The 18,886-nt window shown below is 40.6% G+C and overlaps 2 protein-coding genes across 2 annotated transcripts in view; one reads left to right on the top strand and one right to left on the bottom strand.

The window, feature by feature from the left end:
* Window positions 1-13,217, top strand: part of TUT4 (terminal uridylyl transferase 4) — a 40,395-nt gene extending 27,178 nt beyond the window's left edge. Inside the window, exons 21-29 of the mRNA XM_086463207.1 lie at window positions 353-530; window positions 924-971; window positions 1,069-1,151; window positions 3,119-3,234; window positions 4,784-4,944; window positions 5,914-6,011; window positions 8,590-9,115; window positions 11,654-11,827; window positions 12,831-13,217. Coding sequence (XP_086319333.1) covers window positions 353-530; window positions 924-971; window positions 1,069-1,151; window positions 3,119-3,234; window positions 4,784-4,944; window positions 5,914-6,011; window positions 8,590-9,115; window positions 11,654-11,827; window positions 12,831-12,922 — 1,476 coding nt within the window. The 3' untranslated portion in view covers window positions 12,923-13,217. The remainder of the gene's footprint in view (window positions 1-352; window positions 531-923; window positions 972-1,068; window positions 1,152-3,118; window positions 3,235-4,783; window positions 4,945-5,913; window positions 6,012-8,589; window positions 9,116-11,653; window positions 11,828-12,830) is intronic.
* A 1,077-nt stretch (window positions 13,218-14,294) lies between these two features.
* On the bottom strand, window positions 14,295-18,239 carry PRPF38A (pre-mRNA processing factor 38A). Its single transcript, XM_086463208.1, has 10 exons — window positions 18,072-18,239; window positions 17,840-17,999; window positions 17,198-17,319; window positions 16,595-16,680; window positions 16,320-16,430; window positions 15,884-15,996; window positions 15,325-15,351; window positions 15,154-15,251; window positions 14,759-14,807; window positions 14,295-14,511 (listed from the first exon to the last, which is right to left on the bottom strand). Exons 1-10 carry the CDS (start codon window positions 18,199-18,201, stop codon window positions 14,469-14,471), a joined length of 939 nt encoding a protein of 312 aa, XP_086319334.1. The 5' UTR covers window positions 18,202-18,239; the 3' UTR covers window positions 14,295-14,468.
* Between the last annotated feature and the right edge of the window lie 647 nt (window positions 18,240-18,886).

The following is an 18,886-nucleotide window of genomic DNA, read 5'->3' as shown; positions in this document are numbered from 1 at the left end:
TGAAACTTAAAGCTTGTTTTTATGGAAAAGTAATACATTTCTAACAGTGTAATATATAAAAGAGTAGTTGAACTTCCGTATCCGTATTACTGAAACTTCCCATATGAGTCCTGTTTTGCTGAAATGAGTGTCTGCTTTTTCTTGGTTTATTTTAAATAATTTCTAAATAACATAAATCAGGAAAAGTACCTTTAACTCTTTATAAACACTCCAGAACAGATGTAGTGTTAACAGTAGTGATTCAACTTTAACAGTGAAACTCATAGTTGGAGATGTAGTTCAGGAGGAGGAGGGGGAGGAGAAGTATTTCAGTAACTGTAGCTGAATAAATTGTGTCTTCAATTGCATGCAGAAGAAGCGTCTGCCTTCTCTTGGAAAGAACACTGAATCACTTGGAGAACTCTGGCTAGGGTTGCTGCGATTCTACACCGAAGAATTTGACTTCAAGGAATATGTGATCAGCATCCGGCAGAAGAAGCTGTTAACTACATTTGAGAAACAGTGGACATCCAAATGTATTGCCATTGAAGGTACTTATCTGCCAAATTTTTATTGGTTGATTGAGGGAGTGATGAACACAGTTGCTTGAGGATCTGTTCTCCTTGTTGCACAGGATCTTTATGTGAGCGAACTACCATCAATATTTTAAAAAAAAGCATTTTTTGCAAGTCCTACAGCTTACAAAATGAGATTAGACTCCTCAGTTTTAGTATCCGTCAGTAAATTGCTCTTACTTTATTAGATTAGTAATAAATTTTTTTTTATATATGGTTAGTATATATTTTGAAAACCCTTAGTATTGCTTTGCTATCATCTACTCTGTGAGTGCATTTAAAGTGGAATTCTCTGTGTTAAAAGAAAAAAAATTTGTTGCAGCATATCTTTTTCCAACTCTGATTTGGTTTTGTCGCTTCTTTACACAGATCCTTTTGACTTGAATCATAATCTCGGTGCTGGAGTCTCTAGGAAAAGTAAGCTATTCATGTCTACTAATGATTCACATTCACTGTTTTCTAAAGTGTTTTGCCTTTTCTGTTGTTTTCCAATAACTTTGTCTTTCTTCAATAGTGACCAATTTCATAATGAAGGCATTTATCAATGGGAGAAAATTATTTGGTACCCCATTCTACCCAACTGTTGGAAGAGAAGCTGTAAGTTTTCCTAGCTTTTAGTATGTTTGTTACTTTTTTCGTCCTCTGAATTGATGCATCCAAAGCAAAATCTCCTGTATGTATTTATCAATTTGGTATGCATAATATATGTAATTATACATAATTTGCATAAAACATACAGCTTAGTATTGGGCTCCTGCAATATAAAATGCACAGGAGTAGTTGGATGGGTGATGGGTATTTTTGGCAGGTTTGGGGAAAGTAAGCTTATTTTGGGTTTTGGTTTTGTTTTTTATAAACTTTTTGTTGTGTGACATTAAGTATTGCAGAAAACTGCAAAACCAGCTATAAACCCCAGAAACAGTTTCAGGAGCTTTACTAGCTGTTAATGTCTAAAGAAAAAGAAAACAGATTTACGGGATGTTACATTCTACTTATTTTTCCAGTTTGTGGGGAAAGTAAGAATTGTTGCTTAAGGAAGGAAAAGGATGATGAACAACTTTGGTTTATCAGTTGACCTTCAAAATTTGCATAGTGAATCAGGGTGAGGAATGTGTTCATGCAACATCATATTAGAGAAAGTACTCCTCTGTGCTACAGAGTCCAGTCAGCAATGTGTAATAGAGAACTATTTTTTTTTTTTTAATAAATAAATAATCTGTAATTAGTATTTTTAACATCTACTTAGAAAGGAATTTTCTAAGACAGTTTAAAGGACTGTTCTCCCAATGGCTTTCAACAGGGTTTGTGTTTCTGAGGGATTTAAAAAATCCTCTGAAAGCTTTTATTTCCCTTCATCCTTTCCTGTCTTCTCTTTTCCATTTCTTTACTTTATCTGTGTTTTTTTCTGACTTTGTATTAAATGTTCTTTGGTGCAGTGGCTGTGTTCTGTTTTGTGCTATGCCTAGTAAAACAGGGTTTTTGAGTACTGCTGTGATACAAATAATAATGAATTATAGTGTGGATGTAGTTATTTGAAACTGACAAATGTGTGAGTGTATGTCATAAGTATTATTGCTAATTAGTTCGGGGTTTTAAACTGTTTGCCTACATGTTCAACACAAGGCTATAGTGCTTCTGGAAAGCACATACTGTGTGTTTGTACGTGTAGTCATTTGTGTTGTTCAGTGAAAATCTGAGATAAGACAGATCATTTTACATAAGGATAAAAGGCAAAACAGAAAATAGCCTTACCATGCACATGAGCTATCTCTTATGTGAAGGCAGTAATGCCAATAGTATTACATAGCGTTTTATTTCTCCAAAGTGCCCAACGAAGGAGGAGTTTTCAATCTCCTTCCTAAGCCAATGCCCTGTATTGCAGCTTAGTGGCACAGAGCGGAAACTGTAGCGAAATGGTTCAGTAAATTACCTGTCTACAATAGGACTTTGTTCCCAAGCTGGGGTTAGGACGTTTCTATTTGTACCTCTATTTCATCTTTCAGGCAAGATAGTACTTTCACAATGTTTATGTTGCTCAGAGGCTGTAAACTGTGGCCTTTGCACTGACACACATCAGAACTGCAGCTGTCCTTTGCAAATTCCAGGGGAAGGGAGTGATACAGGTCAGTGTGCACATGCTCCATCTGTTTCCCACCTGAGCTTTGTTCTGTCTAGGGGGATATAATCATGTCATCTGGGAAGGGACATGGCTGCTTCAGAAAGCATACAAGCAGTGACTCAGATACCAAAATAGATTATATGCAAAAAATTGCTCTCTGAAGAGCCTTTGGGGAAGTGGAAGGTAGGCAGCAGGCTGAAGCCTGGATAAGCTGTTCTGCAAATTCAGCCTCTGGCCCTAAGACTAAATACACCTTTTTAGGCCAAACTGCTCCACATCTCTGAAAAAGCTGCCATTATCTAGGGGAAGAAAAGGACTAAGTATATTCTAAGAAGTAGTAAAATTTAGGGAACAACAGGAGTTTAATGCTGTCTGTTTTGCTTTCATTTCTCAGTCTTGTAAATGAATGGTTTATATATTGTATCTGTCTGATGTGTTTTGATAGGAATACTTCTTTGACTCAAAAGTGCTGACAGATGGGGAATTGGCACCCAATGACAGATGTTGTCGTGTCTGTGGAAAAATTGGTCACTACATGAAAGACTGTCCAAAGAGGAGGAGGTAAGTAATGTACAAAGCTAACATAAAATCTTTGAGATTAAATCAGGAGATATTTGGATATTTGAAATTTTAATGGAAGTGAAGAATATGCTGAATGGCAGAGAAAATTAAGGCTTTGTATCTGATCCTCAACATCCCATCCTGTTTTTGCTTTTCTCGAGACTATTTCCGGTCATCTCTTTAAATCTAGAGTGTTTATGCAAGCACACAGAGTAAAATCAACAGTCTATATAATACGTTAGTACTTTGTGATCTATCTGTAGTTACAGCTTACCTTAAAATTTAGATCACTGAATTATCTTTTTATAGTGTAAACATTCAGATGGAGACCATATTACCTGACTGCACAATTTGTAATGTATTAAAATGGATTTCCTGTAGTGATCATGTTCAGAAGACAGTGTTGAATCTGAATCGTTCTATAGATCTGGTAACGTACCTCTGCAAGGCAGGTAGAAGTTTATTTATTAAAATCTAGGAGTAGTTAAAATGTACATAGTTAAGGTGCATATCTGTAACATTATACTAGTGCCAGTCACTTACTGATCTTTCACTTGTACATTAATTACATTTATAAGTGTTGGTTCCAGTACTCCTGCAAAAGTAGTCTCTAGTATATGCAGGTCAGTGTCTCCAAAGAGAGCTTAGCAGGAATTGACAGAGAATGTGCACTCCTTGCATTTTTACATCTTTGGATTTTTAATGACCCATCCAGTATAGCTTGTCTTGCTCATAAAACCTGTTGAAGCCCTTAGAATGCAGTCTAAAGTCTGGGCTTTCTCATTTACTCCTTATGTCCAGTTGTGTGCTCCGTAGTTCTTCAAAAGATTCTTGGTTTTTTCCTGCTACGAAGTCCTTATTTACAGCCTTTTGTTTAGTCAGCAGAGTTCAAGATACACGAAACTGGACTGGAACCCTAAGGTCACAGGCTGACCATTTCTTTCAGCCGCCCCCTTAACATATTCCTCACAAACACTAGCACGTTGAATTGCATCACTTCTTCCCCTACATCTGCCTCGGGAGAAGAGGCCACAGAGGACTTCTCTTGAATTTACTACTTCAGTAGTAGTTCCTGATCAGTAGTTCTTCTCCCGTTTGTTGTATTAGTACTGAGGGTTTGAAAGAGCCTCGGTCCTTTCTTTCACATCCTGTCTAGGCTCAGGATGCTAATGAACTCCTATAGAGAAATATGCCATCCCCTGTCTGGAGGAGGTTTTGTGTATATTCTGACTCAGTGGGATTCTTGCATAGAACTACTCGCCAACTAACTGGCAGGCTAAGCCTACTTAACTGCAGATACAGTTCTGTGTTAACAGTCAGATGGCTTCTGAACAATTCTGGGGAGCTTCTAAGTTTGTTAAGTTTATCCAAACAGGTTGTTAAGTAGCCCAGATTCTGAAAGTGTTTTTCTGGGATTCCCAAGATATTTGTACTCTGGTACAGCTGTTGGTTATGTATCCATTTCCTTTGAACACACCAATGTAACAACTCCACAGAAACTTTTTTTATTTGTGGTTTTGTGATATTGCTAATAAAAATTATTATTCAGGTTGAAGAAAAAGGAGAATGAGAAAGATGATGAAAAAGAAGTGAAAGAAGAAGATAGAGAAACAAGAGAGAAAAGGTGTTTCATCTGTGGGGATGTGGGTCATGTTAGAAGAGATTGCCCTGAATTCAAACAAACCCGTCAGAGAAATAATAGTGTGCCGGGTAAGTTAGTTTATGTGATGTTAGTATAATTTGAAAGTTCTAAAGTTCTCTCTAGGTTTCTATACAGACCTGGTAATTATCTTAAACAATTTCTGCAACTAATGATTTCAGTCATTGCAAATACAGCTTTTAGTCTTAAGTGTGGCTTTTCTTCAAGAGGGTAATGCCTGCTGAAGTACAGTCTGCATGGGTGGTAAAAATATACTCAGCAGTGAGTATAGTGGTGTTGCATTGCCTTCTACTCACAATGGGTGCATTTAGGAGTAGCAGTAATAGTAATAGTTGAATGCATTTCCTCTTCCAAATGTTTCTCAAATGTTAGCTAACCCTCCATCATCTGTGAGAGGTAAGTAAATGTATTTTCATCAAAAATCAGTGGTCTTAAAGTAACACTTCCAAAAGCGTACAGATGCATTAGGAAGCTAGATCCATCTTTCAAATTACTGTTTGTAATTAGAGACAAGTCTAGTTGCAAACCCATTCAAATTAGACACTTAGGTGCCTGCAGTACCTCAAAAATTAGAGAAAGCAATCATAAATGAACTTCAGAGAGAACCTTGCTGCTTCTATATTCTGATGTCCCTTTCTTTCTCTCTCTTTCTTTTTTTCCTCTTTCTTTGCCCAAAAGTTTCTGCTGTTGCTTTTGCTACTTAAAATCCCACTGCTTATGGCAATAGCATGGAAACCTGTATAAAGTAGCACTCCTGCCTGATGGCAAAGCGAGCTTTGTTCATGCTAGAATTTGTACTACTTAGAATTAAGATTTTGGATTTAGCTGCTATATGTATTAATGCCGGCTGTTACCAGTAGAGGGAAAACTTTCTGCTTAAAGGAGAGGAGAGATTAAAGTAGTTTACCTACTCTGTATCACGTGAGAGTTAAGGTATCACTGACTCCCAGTTCTGTGTTTGTTATTCTGTCATCTGCAACCTTGTGGGTTTTTTATTAACGTTTTTGTTCCTTGATTAGGCGCCCAGTTGGTCCGAAGCATGGTAAATTCACAGCTAGTGGCTGTGAGTCAGCAGCAAGTGGAACGACCCTTGCGCACTAGACAGTCATCAGAATGTGTAAGTTCCAATTAGCTATAGTTTTAAGTAAGCAAGCTGTAGCAAACCAGCAATCCCGGGCCATGCTAGGAATGGGTTTGCACAGTTTTTTCTCACCGGATTCTGGGCTTTTTGATGACAGCATTGCACTGTGCCAGTTAATGTAGATTTGATTTGTAATGTAGTGTCTCTTGGAAAGCATTTATGGTCTTTCAGTATGGAAACTACATAGTCACGTTTCATATGAGATAGGTGGCCTTTCAGAATTGCGAGCTTCACTGGCCTTGAGATTTAAGCTAGGGTGCATTTTGAAGGTTTTTGCGCTTAGTTACTCTGGCAATGTTCTGGAGTTACAAAGGGAAGTAAAGCATAGCTCATCGTTAACATGCTGGAGACTTAGGTTTGCAACTGTCAGGTACTCTGTGGTTTAAGAGAACTGTCATGAAGAGGCAGGGAACACAGATGAATCATATGCTTCAATATCGATGTGATACACAGATCAGAAGTCTGTGTATATATACCAGAGCACACTAGAAGCACAAACAGAACAATGGGGAATTTTTGGGTAGTTTTCTCTTAGAATTTGTTCAAGTCTTTATGGAATGTTTAACTTGCTTCTAAGTGGAGATGGATAGCAAAGGATGTTTGAGCAAATGCAGCTGATGGCATTTAATGCTGTTGGAGTACAGAATGCAGCAGAAGGTCATTAATTTTAAGCTATTAGTCTGAGAAATGTGCCTGCTAATGAAGCTGGCAAGTAAGCAAACATAGTAATCAGGTCTGCTGATCACTAATGCTCTTTGTTCAGTTTTCTACTTTACTGTAGAATATCGTAACTGATCAGCAAGCATCTATTGGAATGTTTGTTCCAGGAACAGAGATGACATGACCCAATTTTTACTATAATATGCTGTTAAGGAGGGAACTGATACAGCACTAATCTTAAGTGAAGGGCTGAGCTGTCACTGTGCTCTCACATGACACAGGAGTAGCTTTTTGGGAGCTTTGTATTTCTGCTTGGGAAATTGAAGCTGGACACGTGGGTGCACACACAGTCAGGCACATCACGCACACTGGACCTACTGCATGTGCACATTCTTGTGTCATCTGGATGTCATGGACTCCGTGTGTGTGTTGGACGGTTGTCGTTTGGCCGGGACTTCTTAGTGAATATATGTTGTCCAGGGATTGTTTGAGGAGAGTGGGAAGGGGGAATGTTAGTGGAGCAAGAGGGAATCAAAAGAGAAAGTAAGAGTGTGGAAGTGGACCAAGGGGCTGGAGCGTAACACTTCTCCTCTCCTGCTGCTGGCATGTCTAGTGCATGCTTGTGGTGGTTTAATGTTTGCAGGAAGGCTGTAGTCAGTGCATGTGCTGTGTTTTTTATAACATTTAAACTGTTAAACCAATTGTCTTTCAAATGCCAGGTTTTACCTTCTCTTTCTGGTTTGACAGAAAGGCATAGGAGGCACTCATACAGGAACAGTTGGAATAGCAGCAGGGAGCAGTCTCCGCTTCTGGCCTTTAGCTTTTGCCCAGGCAAAGACACACAGCATGCTGCTATAAGGAATGCTCTGAAAGGCTGACATGGGGAAGTCCTGCAGACCTCTGGTTATTGAGGAAAAGTGTCTGACAATTTAAACAGACAGGCGAGCAGTCATAGATAGTGACAAACTGCAGAGCCCTTTAACTTCAAATGTTTGACAGCAGCTGAGTTACGTGGAGCTTAGCTGTCTGCTGTAGTCTGTGGAGGGAGACGAGCAACTGCAGGGGGAGATTGAGATCTGAGATTCAGGCAATCATCTCTGGTTTAGGTAGCTGTCTGTCATTTGAATTATTCTTTGGAGGCACCTGTCTTATGCCTTTGCCATCTTGTCTCAGTGCTTAAAACTGGGTTAGCTTAGTCCACACATCGGTAATAAATTTTGGCAGATAAACTGGGAAACTCTTCCCAGTTCTTGAAGTTGCTCCCTGCTTAGTTGCAATACTAAACACGTGAAATAGGCTTGTGCCTGTTTCTGGTGAAAGGGAAAGCTTTGTAAGAGCTCTGCAAAAGCTGTAATCATTGCTATTTCTGTGCCTTTAGCTGTGGCTAACATCAGGAGATGGAGGCTGAAACTGGGTTTTTGGAGTTTCAGTTTCTTGTTTAACAGAGTAAATAAAAAGTAAAGAAATTAGGAGCTTACTTTGGAATTAACTAAAAAAGTGTCTGTAGTAATAAGAACTACTCTATTTAGAAGTAAGGTAATTAGTTAATGAGATTCTGCAATGTAGGTAAGTAGGGTGGGGAAGACACTGATTGAAAATCAGAAAGAGAAGTGTGAGGAGTCTAATGAAGAGCTTGGGGCTTGTTTGCTCGGAATGATGTTTCTGATGGTGGAGTGTTCCACATTAACAGACCAAATTATCTGATGGTGGAAATCAGTGTCAGTCAAACTGCACTTACTTAAATTAGCAGGAACTTGGGCACGGTATTTGGGGTGTTGCTGGGGAGTGCTTTGCCTTTTTTATGAATAGTCTAATACAGTAGGTGCTTATTAAAGAAAACCACCAGTAGTTAGTTAACTAATCAGAAATATGTACTTTTTTTTTCCCCCTCCAGTCTGATACGCATCAATCATCTTACTCTCCACAACCTCAACAATTCACACAGAATTCCTCTCAGCCAGCCTCCATTAACCAGACTCAGCCACAACCAATATCCCAGTCTAAGCATGTTCCGCAACCACAGCAGGGTGCACAGCCACCCCATCAGGTCCAGCTGCCTTTGTTTAACTTTCCCCAGTCTCCCCCAGGTCAGTATTCCACCTTGCATAACCTGGGACTACTTCAGATGCACCATCACCACCAAATTCAGCTTCCCAACACTTCTTGGCCTATTCATGGGCCTGTTATTCACTCTGCACCGGGTAACCCTCCTCATTCTACAAATGTTCCATTTTCTATGAGATCTGGCAGCAGCAGCACCACAAATAACCAGAGCAGTGTAAGCTTGAATGATCCCAGTATCATCTTTGCACAGCCTGCTGCCAGGCCCATGGGAATCCCCAGCACTTCTCATGAGGGACACTGGCACAATCCTGTGACTCCAAACTCACTGGTGAACAATGGCACTGTGGGGAATTCAGGTAACTCTTCTCTGTTGTATCAAACATCTCGCACTTTGTGTACAAGTGTTAAGTGTTACAGAAACATCTAACTCTTTTGACTTGTTTTATATTAAAAATCTAATGCTTAAGAAGCCAAGTCATTACCTTCACTGTCTGAACGTTTTCATAGGAAAAAGAGGCAAGTTGGATCATTGTAGCTTTTAGCATTGGTCCTGTCTGCCATTAACAGCTTTGCAACACATGAGAAATCATGCATTCAACTGAGAAATGCTCTAATAATTGTTTGAGCCTAAAGCACATTTCTGTGAATATGCCTACAGATTTGGTTTCCGTTTATGTTGTTACGTAGTTTATTAGTTGAATGCTGAGACTGCAACTATGAACTTAGAGACTGGCAGAATTATGGTTGAAGTTAGCAAGTTGCATATTGCCTCCTTGCATTTAGTGCAATATAACGTGATCTTCTATGTTCTTTTTTCCTGTGATCTATCCTGCCACATTTAACTTTCATTATCTCGATGTCATTTCCTGAAAAAACTTCATATAGGTTTTCCCTGTGACAAGTGAGCAACAACCTTTTGCCTCATACCAAAGCCAAGAATGTATGTTTGAGGCTGAGAAAATCAGTATATAGTAATTAAAGCCCATGCTGTTTTCTGTGCAACGTAAACTGTGGCAGCCCCTAAATTTTAAATGTGATCTCTAGATCATGATAATGGTCTTTTGATACTCTGAGTGTGTAACTCCTCCTGTGTTTAAAAAAATATATCTGTCATACAATATACTGTTGTGGTTGTTCATCTGAAGACGGAAACTTTGAATCTCCTGCACAGCCTTTTCTCTGCACTAATAAGGTGTTTTTCAGCTGACTCAGCAGTGTTGGATGAGGTATATATAATTCACCAATGACTTTCAGGTATTTGTTGAGATGCTGGAGATGCGTCTTTTTCTATTCAGAGCTTTGTGAGGAATATGTTTTAGAGGATACAGAAACTGCTACCAGTGTGTTTTCTGTGCCTTCAGTGTGCTTTGTCCCTACCTCTCCATTTCTGATCTTAATTCTCTGTCCAGGCTTATCTGTCTCTGCTCCATGTCCATCGCAGCTCTGACTCTTTCTCAAGCAGCTCCTTCCAATCTAACTCTTCTTACCCAAGTAGCTACCTTCTTTCAGACAAACTCCCCAAATCCTAGTTTCTGCTCCATTCTCCCGTAACGAGTCCTGTTTCTCATCATGTAGTCAGTCAGTCCCTGTCTTCAGTCTTTTTCCTTTTGCTCTCAGTTTGTTTGCTTCCACTATCATTGTGCCTGCAGGTTTCCCAGTTTTCTTGTGCAGTCAGTCACAGTATGGTGTGTGTGTATGTGTGTGTGTCCCCTTCCTTCCATCTGTTTCCAATCTCACTCCTTTTCCTAGTTCCCAGTCCTGCTATTTTTCCTCTTTGTATGTTAATCAGTTTTGTTTCCTTTTTGGCTTAGATGCCATTAAGGTGGGGTCACTGGGGAGGTGCACAGTGGAGATGAGCTCTCTGCTCTCTGGATCCTGCATTCTTGCTTGCTCAGGACAATTTGGGAACTTTGCCTTGGCTCACATAACCTTGACTTGGAAGGAGCAACTTTACTTTCTTTTCAGTAGACAGTTGGTCAGAAGTAGGATCGTTACAAGTTTCAGATGTTTTTTCCGTGCATACTCCAGAGCCATGCTTCATGTTTTGTATAAAAGTCACTGTTCTTTTTAAGTGCATAGCTTGCATTTATTTAATGAAACTCTGCCTGCAAAGGTTTTTTTTATCGTACGCCTGAAGAGGAACTGATATACTGAGAAGGACAGTTTCTTAAATTTATTTATTTATTTTTAAATGTACATTGATCAAGTTTTTAAATTAGCAGGCATTGCTCTGTCTTATAAAATTGGGAGCTATGAACAAAAAGAGCAGGACTAGTAATACAGCATTTGGCATCAACTGTTGTGTGTCCTGCCTCCTTGGATGCTTGATTTCTCATCCTTAATGCTGCAGTAATACTGGATTCGTAAATGGGATAGCTTACAATTTGCCTACTTATTTCAAAAGTTTTTATTTTTCTTTCTAAAAACAAATTTTAAGTTGGTCCTATGATGTAGATATCAAGTTTCTTAAGCATACAAGTATTAGTGGAATTCCAGTGTCTGAGAATTATTTCTTGCAGTAGGGTAATAGCTTTCATGTCACAGCTATGTCAGTGATAGTGAGTATCTGTTTGGGAACAGATACTAGAAGCATTGTTCAGACCTTGTGTTTTTCATCATGAGAATGACATAGGAATAGTGCAATTGTAGGTCTTGATTTTAACACTGATTCATCCTCTGTCTTCCTCCCCAATAAATTCTATTATAGTGAATAATGAAGTAATTTAGGTGGTAATTTTTATTAATGTATATTTAAGAAAAAATAAAAGAGTAGCACATCAGACTAATCGCATTAAGTCCCCTGCAAACTGTTATTTAAGATGTAAATTGTATTTGTGACTTATGTTTAATTATTTCAACTTGCAATGTGCTTTTCCCTTTCAATTGAAAAATAGATCAGGGTTTCCAAGGACAGTTTGGTAAAATGAACCCTCCTTCTGTCCCTTGGGACCATGGGACCCCTACCCATTTTCCTCTCCTCCGAGGAGCGTGGCCTTACAATATGCCTCAGAACTACATGCAGCAGGGAAATGCCAGCTATCCACCGAACAAACCTTTCTACCCTCAAGGTACTAGAACTAGTATATGAATCAACAGCTCATGCAACATGTCTCTTTACTGTCTCAAAGGCTTTAAAAGCCAAGGAATCATGTTTCACTTGCTGGGCTCCCTGGAACCATAGTGAATCCAAGAGTCAAATCAACGGTTCGGCTTCCTGTATGGATAGATGAAAATTTTTGTGGGAGGGAAGGGATTAAATCAATTTCTGAAATTTGAGCCAATTTTCAGTCTGTTGAACTTCTCCTTCACTGCTGCTGTCTCGCTCTAGAGCCCTCTGCTTCAGTAGAGGTTAAGATGATTTGCCCATGAGCATGTTAAGAATTTGAAGATGTTTTGGTCCCTAAACGTTAATGTTAGTTGGCTTTTGTACCTTGCCTTGTGGAATGACTTACATACATAAAAACCTGCAAGACCATAGAATTAGTTCAGGTTGGAAAGGGCCCCTGGAGGTTATCTAGTCCAACCCATCTGCAAAGCAGCACTAACTTCAAAGTTAGATGAGGTTCAGTTATTCAGGGTACGTTGAAGGACTGTCTTTATCTCAACTTTTTCTGATGCTAAAGAATGGTAAAGGTGTTCAGCATCTGGGAGGAGTGGGAAAGGCTGTAGGAAAAAAACCTTTAGCTACACTAAGAGGAGAAACTGTGCCCCAATTTTAGGAGGCTTTGCAATTACAGTGTCGCTGGGTCACTTAGTATAACATGAGAGATACCAGCACCAACTCTATTGGCTGTAGTGAGGTTTCCAAGTGAGACCTGTATTTAAAAATCCTGTAATTATTTTTGTTAAGTAACTAAAGCAATGCAACAAAATCAGTGATTCTGAGGGAATTTTAGAGAGAGGATTAAAGTAATACTGCATTGTCCCATTAAATGGGTTAGTTGTACAGGTAGCATTTTTGTCAGTCTGGTAAATGGCTTTATTTCTACGTAAGATTAATACATTGAATATAGCCAAGCACTGTTAAATGTATTTAATTTGCTGAAGTAATTGTAATCCATTTTCTTTTAGCTGGTCCACTGATGCAGAGTAACCAGCGGTTCTCGCTTCTGTCTCAAGGACACCCACACTTGAATCTGAATTACATTCAACAGAAAAAGTGAAATTTAACGGGATTGTGGGCGGGTGGGGGGAGGAAAAAAATTCAGGTTCTGATTTAAAATCTTAATGCAACATGTTTAGATACAAGATTATTTAAGACTGTTTTTAAACTGTATCATTTGTACATAGATATGAACTATAGTTTTTACTAGTATCACAAAACTGAGTGATACAAATTTCATCTATTTTATTACCCTATTTTTAAGGGGAATTGTGTTTTGTTTTATCTTGATAAACTGTAAAGAGAGAGAATTTTTAAAATTAAGTTCTTTATTTTCTATTAGCTGTATTCATACTTTGGTTGCTTCAGACTTTATATATATTGTTCTAAAAAAAATAAAATTAGAAGGGGATTTCATGTGTTTAAAAATTTGTCACTTCTATTCTTTACAGAACTATGTAGTGCCAAAAAACTTTTTAAAAAAAGAAAAATAAAACTGCAAAAAAAGGATGCAAGTCTTCCTCTTCCCTGTTTGTATGCATGCTTGCATTTAACTGTAATTAGGAAACCAGAATAATAAAACCAGCTTTAAGTTAGGTGTCTTAAAGAAGAGATGAATGTATGACCAGTTAAAGCTGCTCATCTATCAGTATACGTTTTCCCCTATGCTGGTGTTATTGCACATGCTGTTCAGAGCCCATATGTCTTCCTTGTAAAACACTTAATTTCAGGGAAGAGTACACTTGTTTTTCTGTTCACAAACTTTGCAAAATATGAAAATACTCTAGAAAAATCAGGCTGTATGCTGAAGTAATTTTAAAGAGGACTTTTTCCATAAATTCACTGGGCATACTACTTTTTGTGTTGTCAACACTCATAGGGCAGTATGTGAAGATACTTTAGCCATAAATGCAGCGTTCAGGAGATAAACATGTCAGTCCCTGCTCCTGAAGCAAGACTATGAATAACAGGATGGACCACAAGGGGTTTAAGACAACTGGTTTCCTGTGATACATAATTAAATGTACTAAGATGAGAACTGTCACTTGAGTAAGAGCTTAATTATTCTTAATTTGAAAAACAGGGACTTGCTGAATGCTAACTTCATTGAGAGAAGGTAGAGCTGAGCATAATTGTTTGAGAACATTCAGGGTGGTGGCTCTTCAGCGTTTGTAACTCGAACATACTTGCACTCTGGCAACTGAATGTAGTGGCTGTTTGTCAAAACAACGCCCTGATTTGAGAATGAAGCCAGCTTCAAGGAGGGGACATCTAAACAAAGTATTATGAAAGAAACAGCAAGGAGCCTTTAAAGACAAACCCTGCCTTTTTTTTTATTGCTCTTCACTAGTTTTTACAGGCCTTCAGAAAAACAAGTTAAAAACAATCCTCAAATTCTATCACAAGGATGAGTAACTAACTATGTAAGAAGCATCCATAGCTTTCTTTTAATTAAAAAAACCAAACAAGACTTTTGTACAAGAGGAGAAGGATTGAAGGAATGGACTGCTAAAGCAGCCAGTATGTATACAGCCATCCCATAAAGCAAATAGGACAGTATTAGACTGCAGTTCAAGGTTCTTAAACTGCATGCTGGATTTAGTTTGTTACTCATTCCCTCGCCGGCTCTTCTTGTGACTTTTCTTAGATCTGAAACAGAAAAAAAAAAAGCCATGTGACACAGTACTAGTAATAGTTTTGAAAGACCAAGGTGATTCATAGCAGTAAGTTGCATTTTCTGCGGTCAAATATGGATAGTATTACTTGACTGCAGCACTGAGGGAGGTACTTTATGATCCCCAACATTGTAAGAAGACCTTCAGTCCCCAAGATTAAATGACAAGTAAGAGCTCCTACAGCAGTGCAGACGGCCGTAAGAAATGGGCCAACCTTTTACCTTTCAGGTGATTTGGAATGACTTCTGTGTCTGTGACTACGATGATGCCCTATGAAATAAAAAGGTAAGAGTTACTTCCATAGACCCTGGTACTGTTTTTCTGTTTTGCTAATGCAGTCTGCTTCTAGTGACCTGGTGTCCTAGGTAGTGCCACATCAACGCTAGCCTTAATTAGGCATCAAATTAACCTCCGGGTAATATTTGAAAAAACATACTCAAGGCAATTTTGCATGTGTTAAAGGAGTTCTCCAGTTGTGCTTTCAAGTAACTAGCACTTTTATGAGCCAGAGAAGCACCTATGCTACCTTCTTGATACCACAACACAAATTTTTTCTTGCAGTGGATGTTCTGCTGATAAAGACTTGCCAGAGTTAATCTGTAAATGACAAAAATACCTGGGGATTTAGATCTTGATCTGTGGCGCCTCTCCCTGGATCTGCTCCGGTGTCGTCTTGGGCTTTTGCTGCGATGCCTCTCCCGGCGTGGTGATGGACTGAGAGAAAGGAAGCTTTTAAGATAGCCATACTAAAAATGCAGACGTTCCAAGATTAAATAATAAAGAGTACCTTCTTCTCTTTGGAGAGCGGCTTCGCCTGTAGTTGGGGAAGAAAAGACAATGTCAGTAAAAATCATCAGCAGAACCAGCTGGTTAATTTCCTGTATTCTCCAGCAACCAGGGCTTCCCTTGCCCTCCCCCACATGCCCAGTTAGTGTGTGTTTGGCCTGCTGCACAAGAGGCAGTACATGCTTCTGGACTGGCCCACACAGTGAGCAAATGAGGCTAGTGATGAGTTTTTCCTGGCTTGTCAGTAAGAACAATTAACAAGATTTTCTCTGCAGCCTCTGGCTTACATGAAAACAAAGCACTTGGTTCTCCTTAATATCTTCACTGTATTGTCAAATTTAGCTCAAGTTGGCCAGCAAGTTCAAGAGTTACTGAAGAACTAGAAAAACAGGCAGACAGGCTGACTTAGCTGCACCCTGCAACTCCTTACTTCACAAAGTGGCTAAGGGAATTAGGAGGGGTAAGAGATTCTGGCTGAAATACCATCTTCACTTCTATGCTTTGCTCCAGCCATCTGCAGTACAATGGGTAAAAATATTGCTCAGGAAGAGCCAAGTCACCTTCTTGGAGACCTGCTTCGGCTCCGCCTGTATCGCACAGCTGGAGATCTGCGAGGTTTATCAAGGTCTCTGTAGCCTCTTCTGCGGTGGTCAGGAGAGGGTGCTCGTTCCAGCTGAAACAAGGAGGGGAGGTGGGGGGAAAAGGTTCTATAAGTCTTGTTTCATCAGGGCTTTTATCTATCAGTAAAGATTTCTGAATAATTAATATGAATTACAGAAGTCATGCAATCAAGCTTTCCCATTCTCAGGTATTTCATATTCAGAAGTGAGTGCTACTGCCTAAGTTTGCCAACTGGAAATGGTGTATTTTACAAAAATATGTAAAGGGGGGAGGTAAGAGTTGCAAGCAGCCTCCAGGTGCCTCCCCTCAAATATTTCTCATAGGCCATCAAGTGTTCTGCAGTGCTTCAGCACCAGCTTTATCCCTTTTACTAACCTTTTCATCTTCTTCTTCCTCCTCCTCACTAGATTCTACATCATCCATGTCTTCTTCCAAAGCACTAACTCGAGGTTCGAGTTGCTCAGCTTCTTCCAGAACATACCGTTTCTAGGAGACATTACACCTTTACATAATCCAAGTAAGAACAAACACCTAAGGAGGCATCTCATGTGCCAGAAGGGCCTGTATCAGCTTTATGCAATAGCCAGTAGCTGATACAACTATTGAATCTGACGCAGTTAAGAATTCCATAACCATCTACTTTTCCAAACCTGTAATCGAGGCAGAATGATATCGCATACACGTTCTTCGTGGAGTAGTTCATCAATAAATTCATCCACATGCATCAGTTCAAATTCTGGGGGGGGTGTGTGAAAATAGCATTTAAAAGACAAAGAAGATTAACATTAGGGGCTAGAGTAAAGATGAAACACTTCAGACAATTTACGTCAAGTGGGCTGTACAAACAACAGTACTAAAATAATTCTCAAAGATGAGGGGAATCATTAGGCCTATCTTGCAAAAAGGAAACTGCTGCACAGCTAGCATTAGCAGATTCACAGTGCTTAAACCAGCTCAAACAGTGTTTCTTTGGTATTTTCAGTATTCAGTGCCCAACAGAAAACACAAGGACTTGGGGAAAGCAAAACAAGCAAGGCAGTTCTCATTTGTACAAGTCAGCAAGACCAGAAACGGCCTATCCAAAGGATGAATAAGTAAAAGTAAGGTTTCAAAAAGACTATTATGCCACGATTTTTTAAGCTTATTTAAGCTATTACTAAATAGAATGTTTACGTTTATCTAGCATGATAAGATTTTTAACAAAAAGTCATCTATGAGGTACTAAGAAACCACAGCTAAATAAGAGTGCTCACCCCCGTTTCTGTTTTGACTTTTAATTTTTCGGTAGTCATTGTACAGTGGTTCAAGATACTTGTAGCAGTCAATGGCAGTGCCTGTCAATCTCATGTACAATGCACCGAGCATTCGGACATACCTGAAAAGTAAACCGTTTCACGTATTTGAGCTTTTTCCATAGTTAGTAGTTTAGATAAATAAAAGAGTTTATTTCCCATAAGTTTCTGAGGAAAATCAGTACACCAAAATAAACAGCATAACCGACCATTTAGACTTTTTCCTTCAAGTACTTGAGTATACGTATATATACTGAAGTATACGTATATAATCTCTATATGGGTTGTTCATGCACGCAGGAAGTGCATCATCATTCACGGAGACAAAAGAAATACTGAAGAAAAAGTAGAGTATTCAGGCTCCCTTAACGCACCTCGTTCTGCCTACTTCAGGCAGAGATGTACTGCCACAGAGGGCACATGCACAAAGGCAAGCCATTCCGACAGCAGTCTCGACGGCAAGAGGAAGGGCGGGTTTTTAGCAAGAAGACTTTACCAGGGCCCACTAAAAGCTAAACCCCACACTGAGGTTTCCCTGGCTGTTTCGCACAGTTTCATTCAGTACGACAACCAAAAGAGGGAAAAATCAAGCTACCAACTTACTTGAAGTCCTCGTTTTTTATGAACTCCACGATGATGTCCTTTTCGGGCTGGATCTGAAGCATCTTCAGCGTCAAGCACAAGAAAGGCGTAGGCTTAATGTTCCCGCCATAGACGCCTCCCACGTACTTCAGCTCCATGGCCTTATCCACCACCAGCTCGGCTAGGAGAGGGACGCGCCGTCAGCAGGCTCCGAGCCCAGCTCCCCGCCGAGCCCCCTCCCGCCCCGCCATACCCGTCAGGCCGAAGCATTCCTCCTTCCAGTACTTGGACTCGTAGATGCGGGTGCGGATGATCTTTTCCACCAGGTACTGCGGGTTGGTGCCGTGGATGCTGTGCGCGTCCTTCACCGTCCGGTTCGCCATGGCGACCGCCCAACACCTCGCCTCAGCTCGGCGGCGGGCCGCCCCGCTCCCCTTCCGTGCGCGACTTCGGCGACTTCCGCTTCCGGGCCGCTGCTTCCGGCCGCCATCTTATCTTCAGGCTATAACATCCCTTCCTGCCGCGGCTTCGGGGCGCCAGGCGCAAACATGGTGCAGTTCTCGCGCGGCCTCTTCCCGCCCCCTCCGCCTTCTGCGCGTGCGCGCATGCGCGCCGGAGGGGGTGGGGCTGCGGGAGGCTTTGGCGCGAAATTTTATCCTAGTGCTAGTGGGAGCGCGCGCTGCCGCCGCGGGTCGCTGAGGCGCGGCGGTGAGTGGGGTCTCGGCCTGCGGCCCGGGGGGGGGGGGGGGGGGGGGGCGGGTTAGTGGCTCTGGGAGAGTGGCGGAGCGCCTCGGTGTCTCTCCGGGGGTCCGACCCGGCGGGGCTGACTGCCCCTTCCGACGCCATGGCCCTGCCGCAGCCCGGGACGGGGAGCGGGCTCCCTGAGGCTCCCTTCGCTGCCTCATCTAAACCGACGGGCTGACGTGGGCGAGGGCGGAACGGCATTGTGGGGGGAGGGGGGGGGGCATTTTCCTGAGGCTTGTTTAGAGAGGGAAAATTCTTATTCAAAAAACCCAAAAACAAACAAACAAAACCACCATGAAATTGGAACGTAAGTGCAGCGTTCGT

This window comes from Leptosomus discolor, chromosome 3 (assembly GCF_034619465.1).
Source record: "Leptosomus discolor isolate bLepDis1 chromosome 3, bLepDis1.hap2, whole genome shotgun sequence".
In the NCBI taxonomy this organism is placed as follows: Eukaryota; Metazoa; Chordata; class Aves; order Leptosomiformes; family Leptosomidae; genus Leptosomus; species Leptosomus discolor.
Note: the sequence above shows the minus strand (reverse complement) of the source record. Positions and strands in the feature narration are given on the sequence as shown.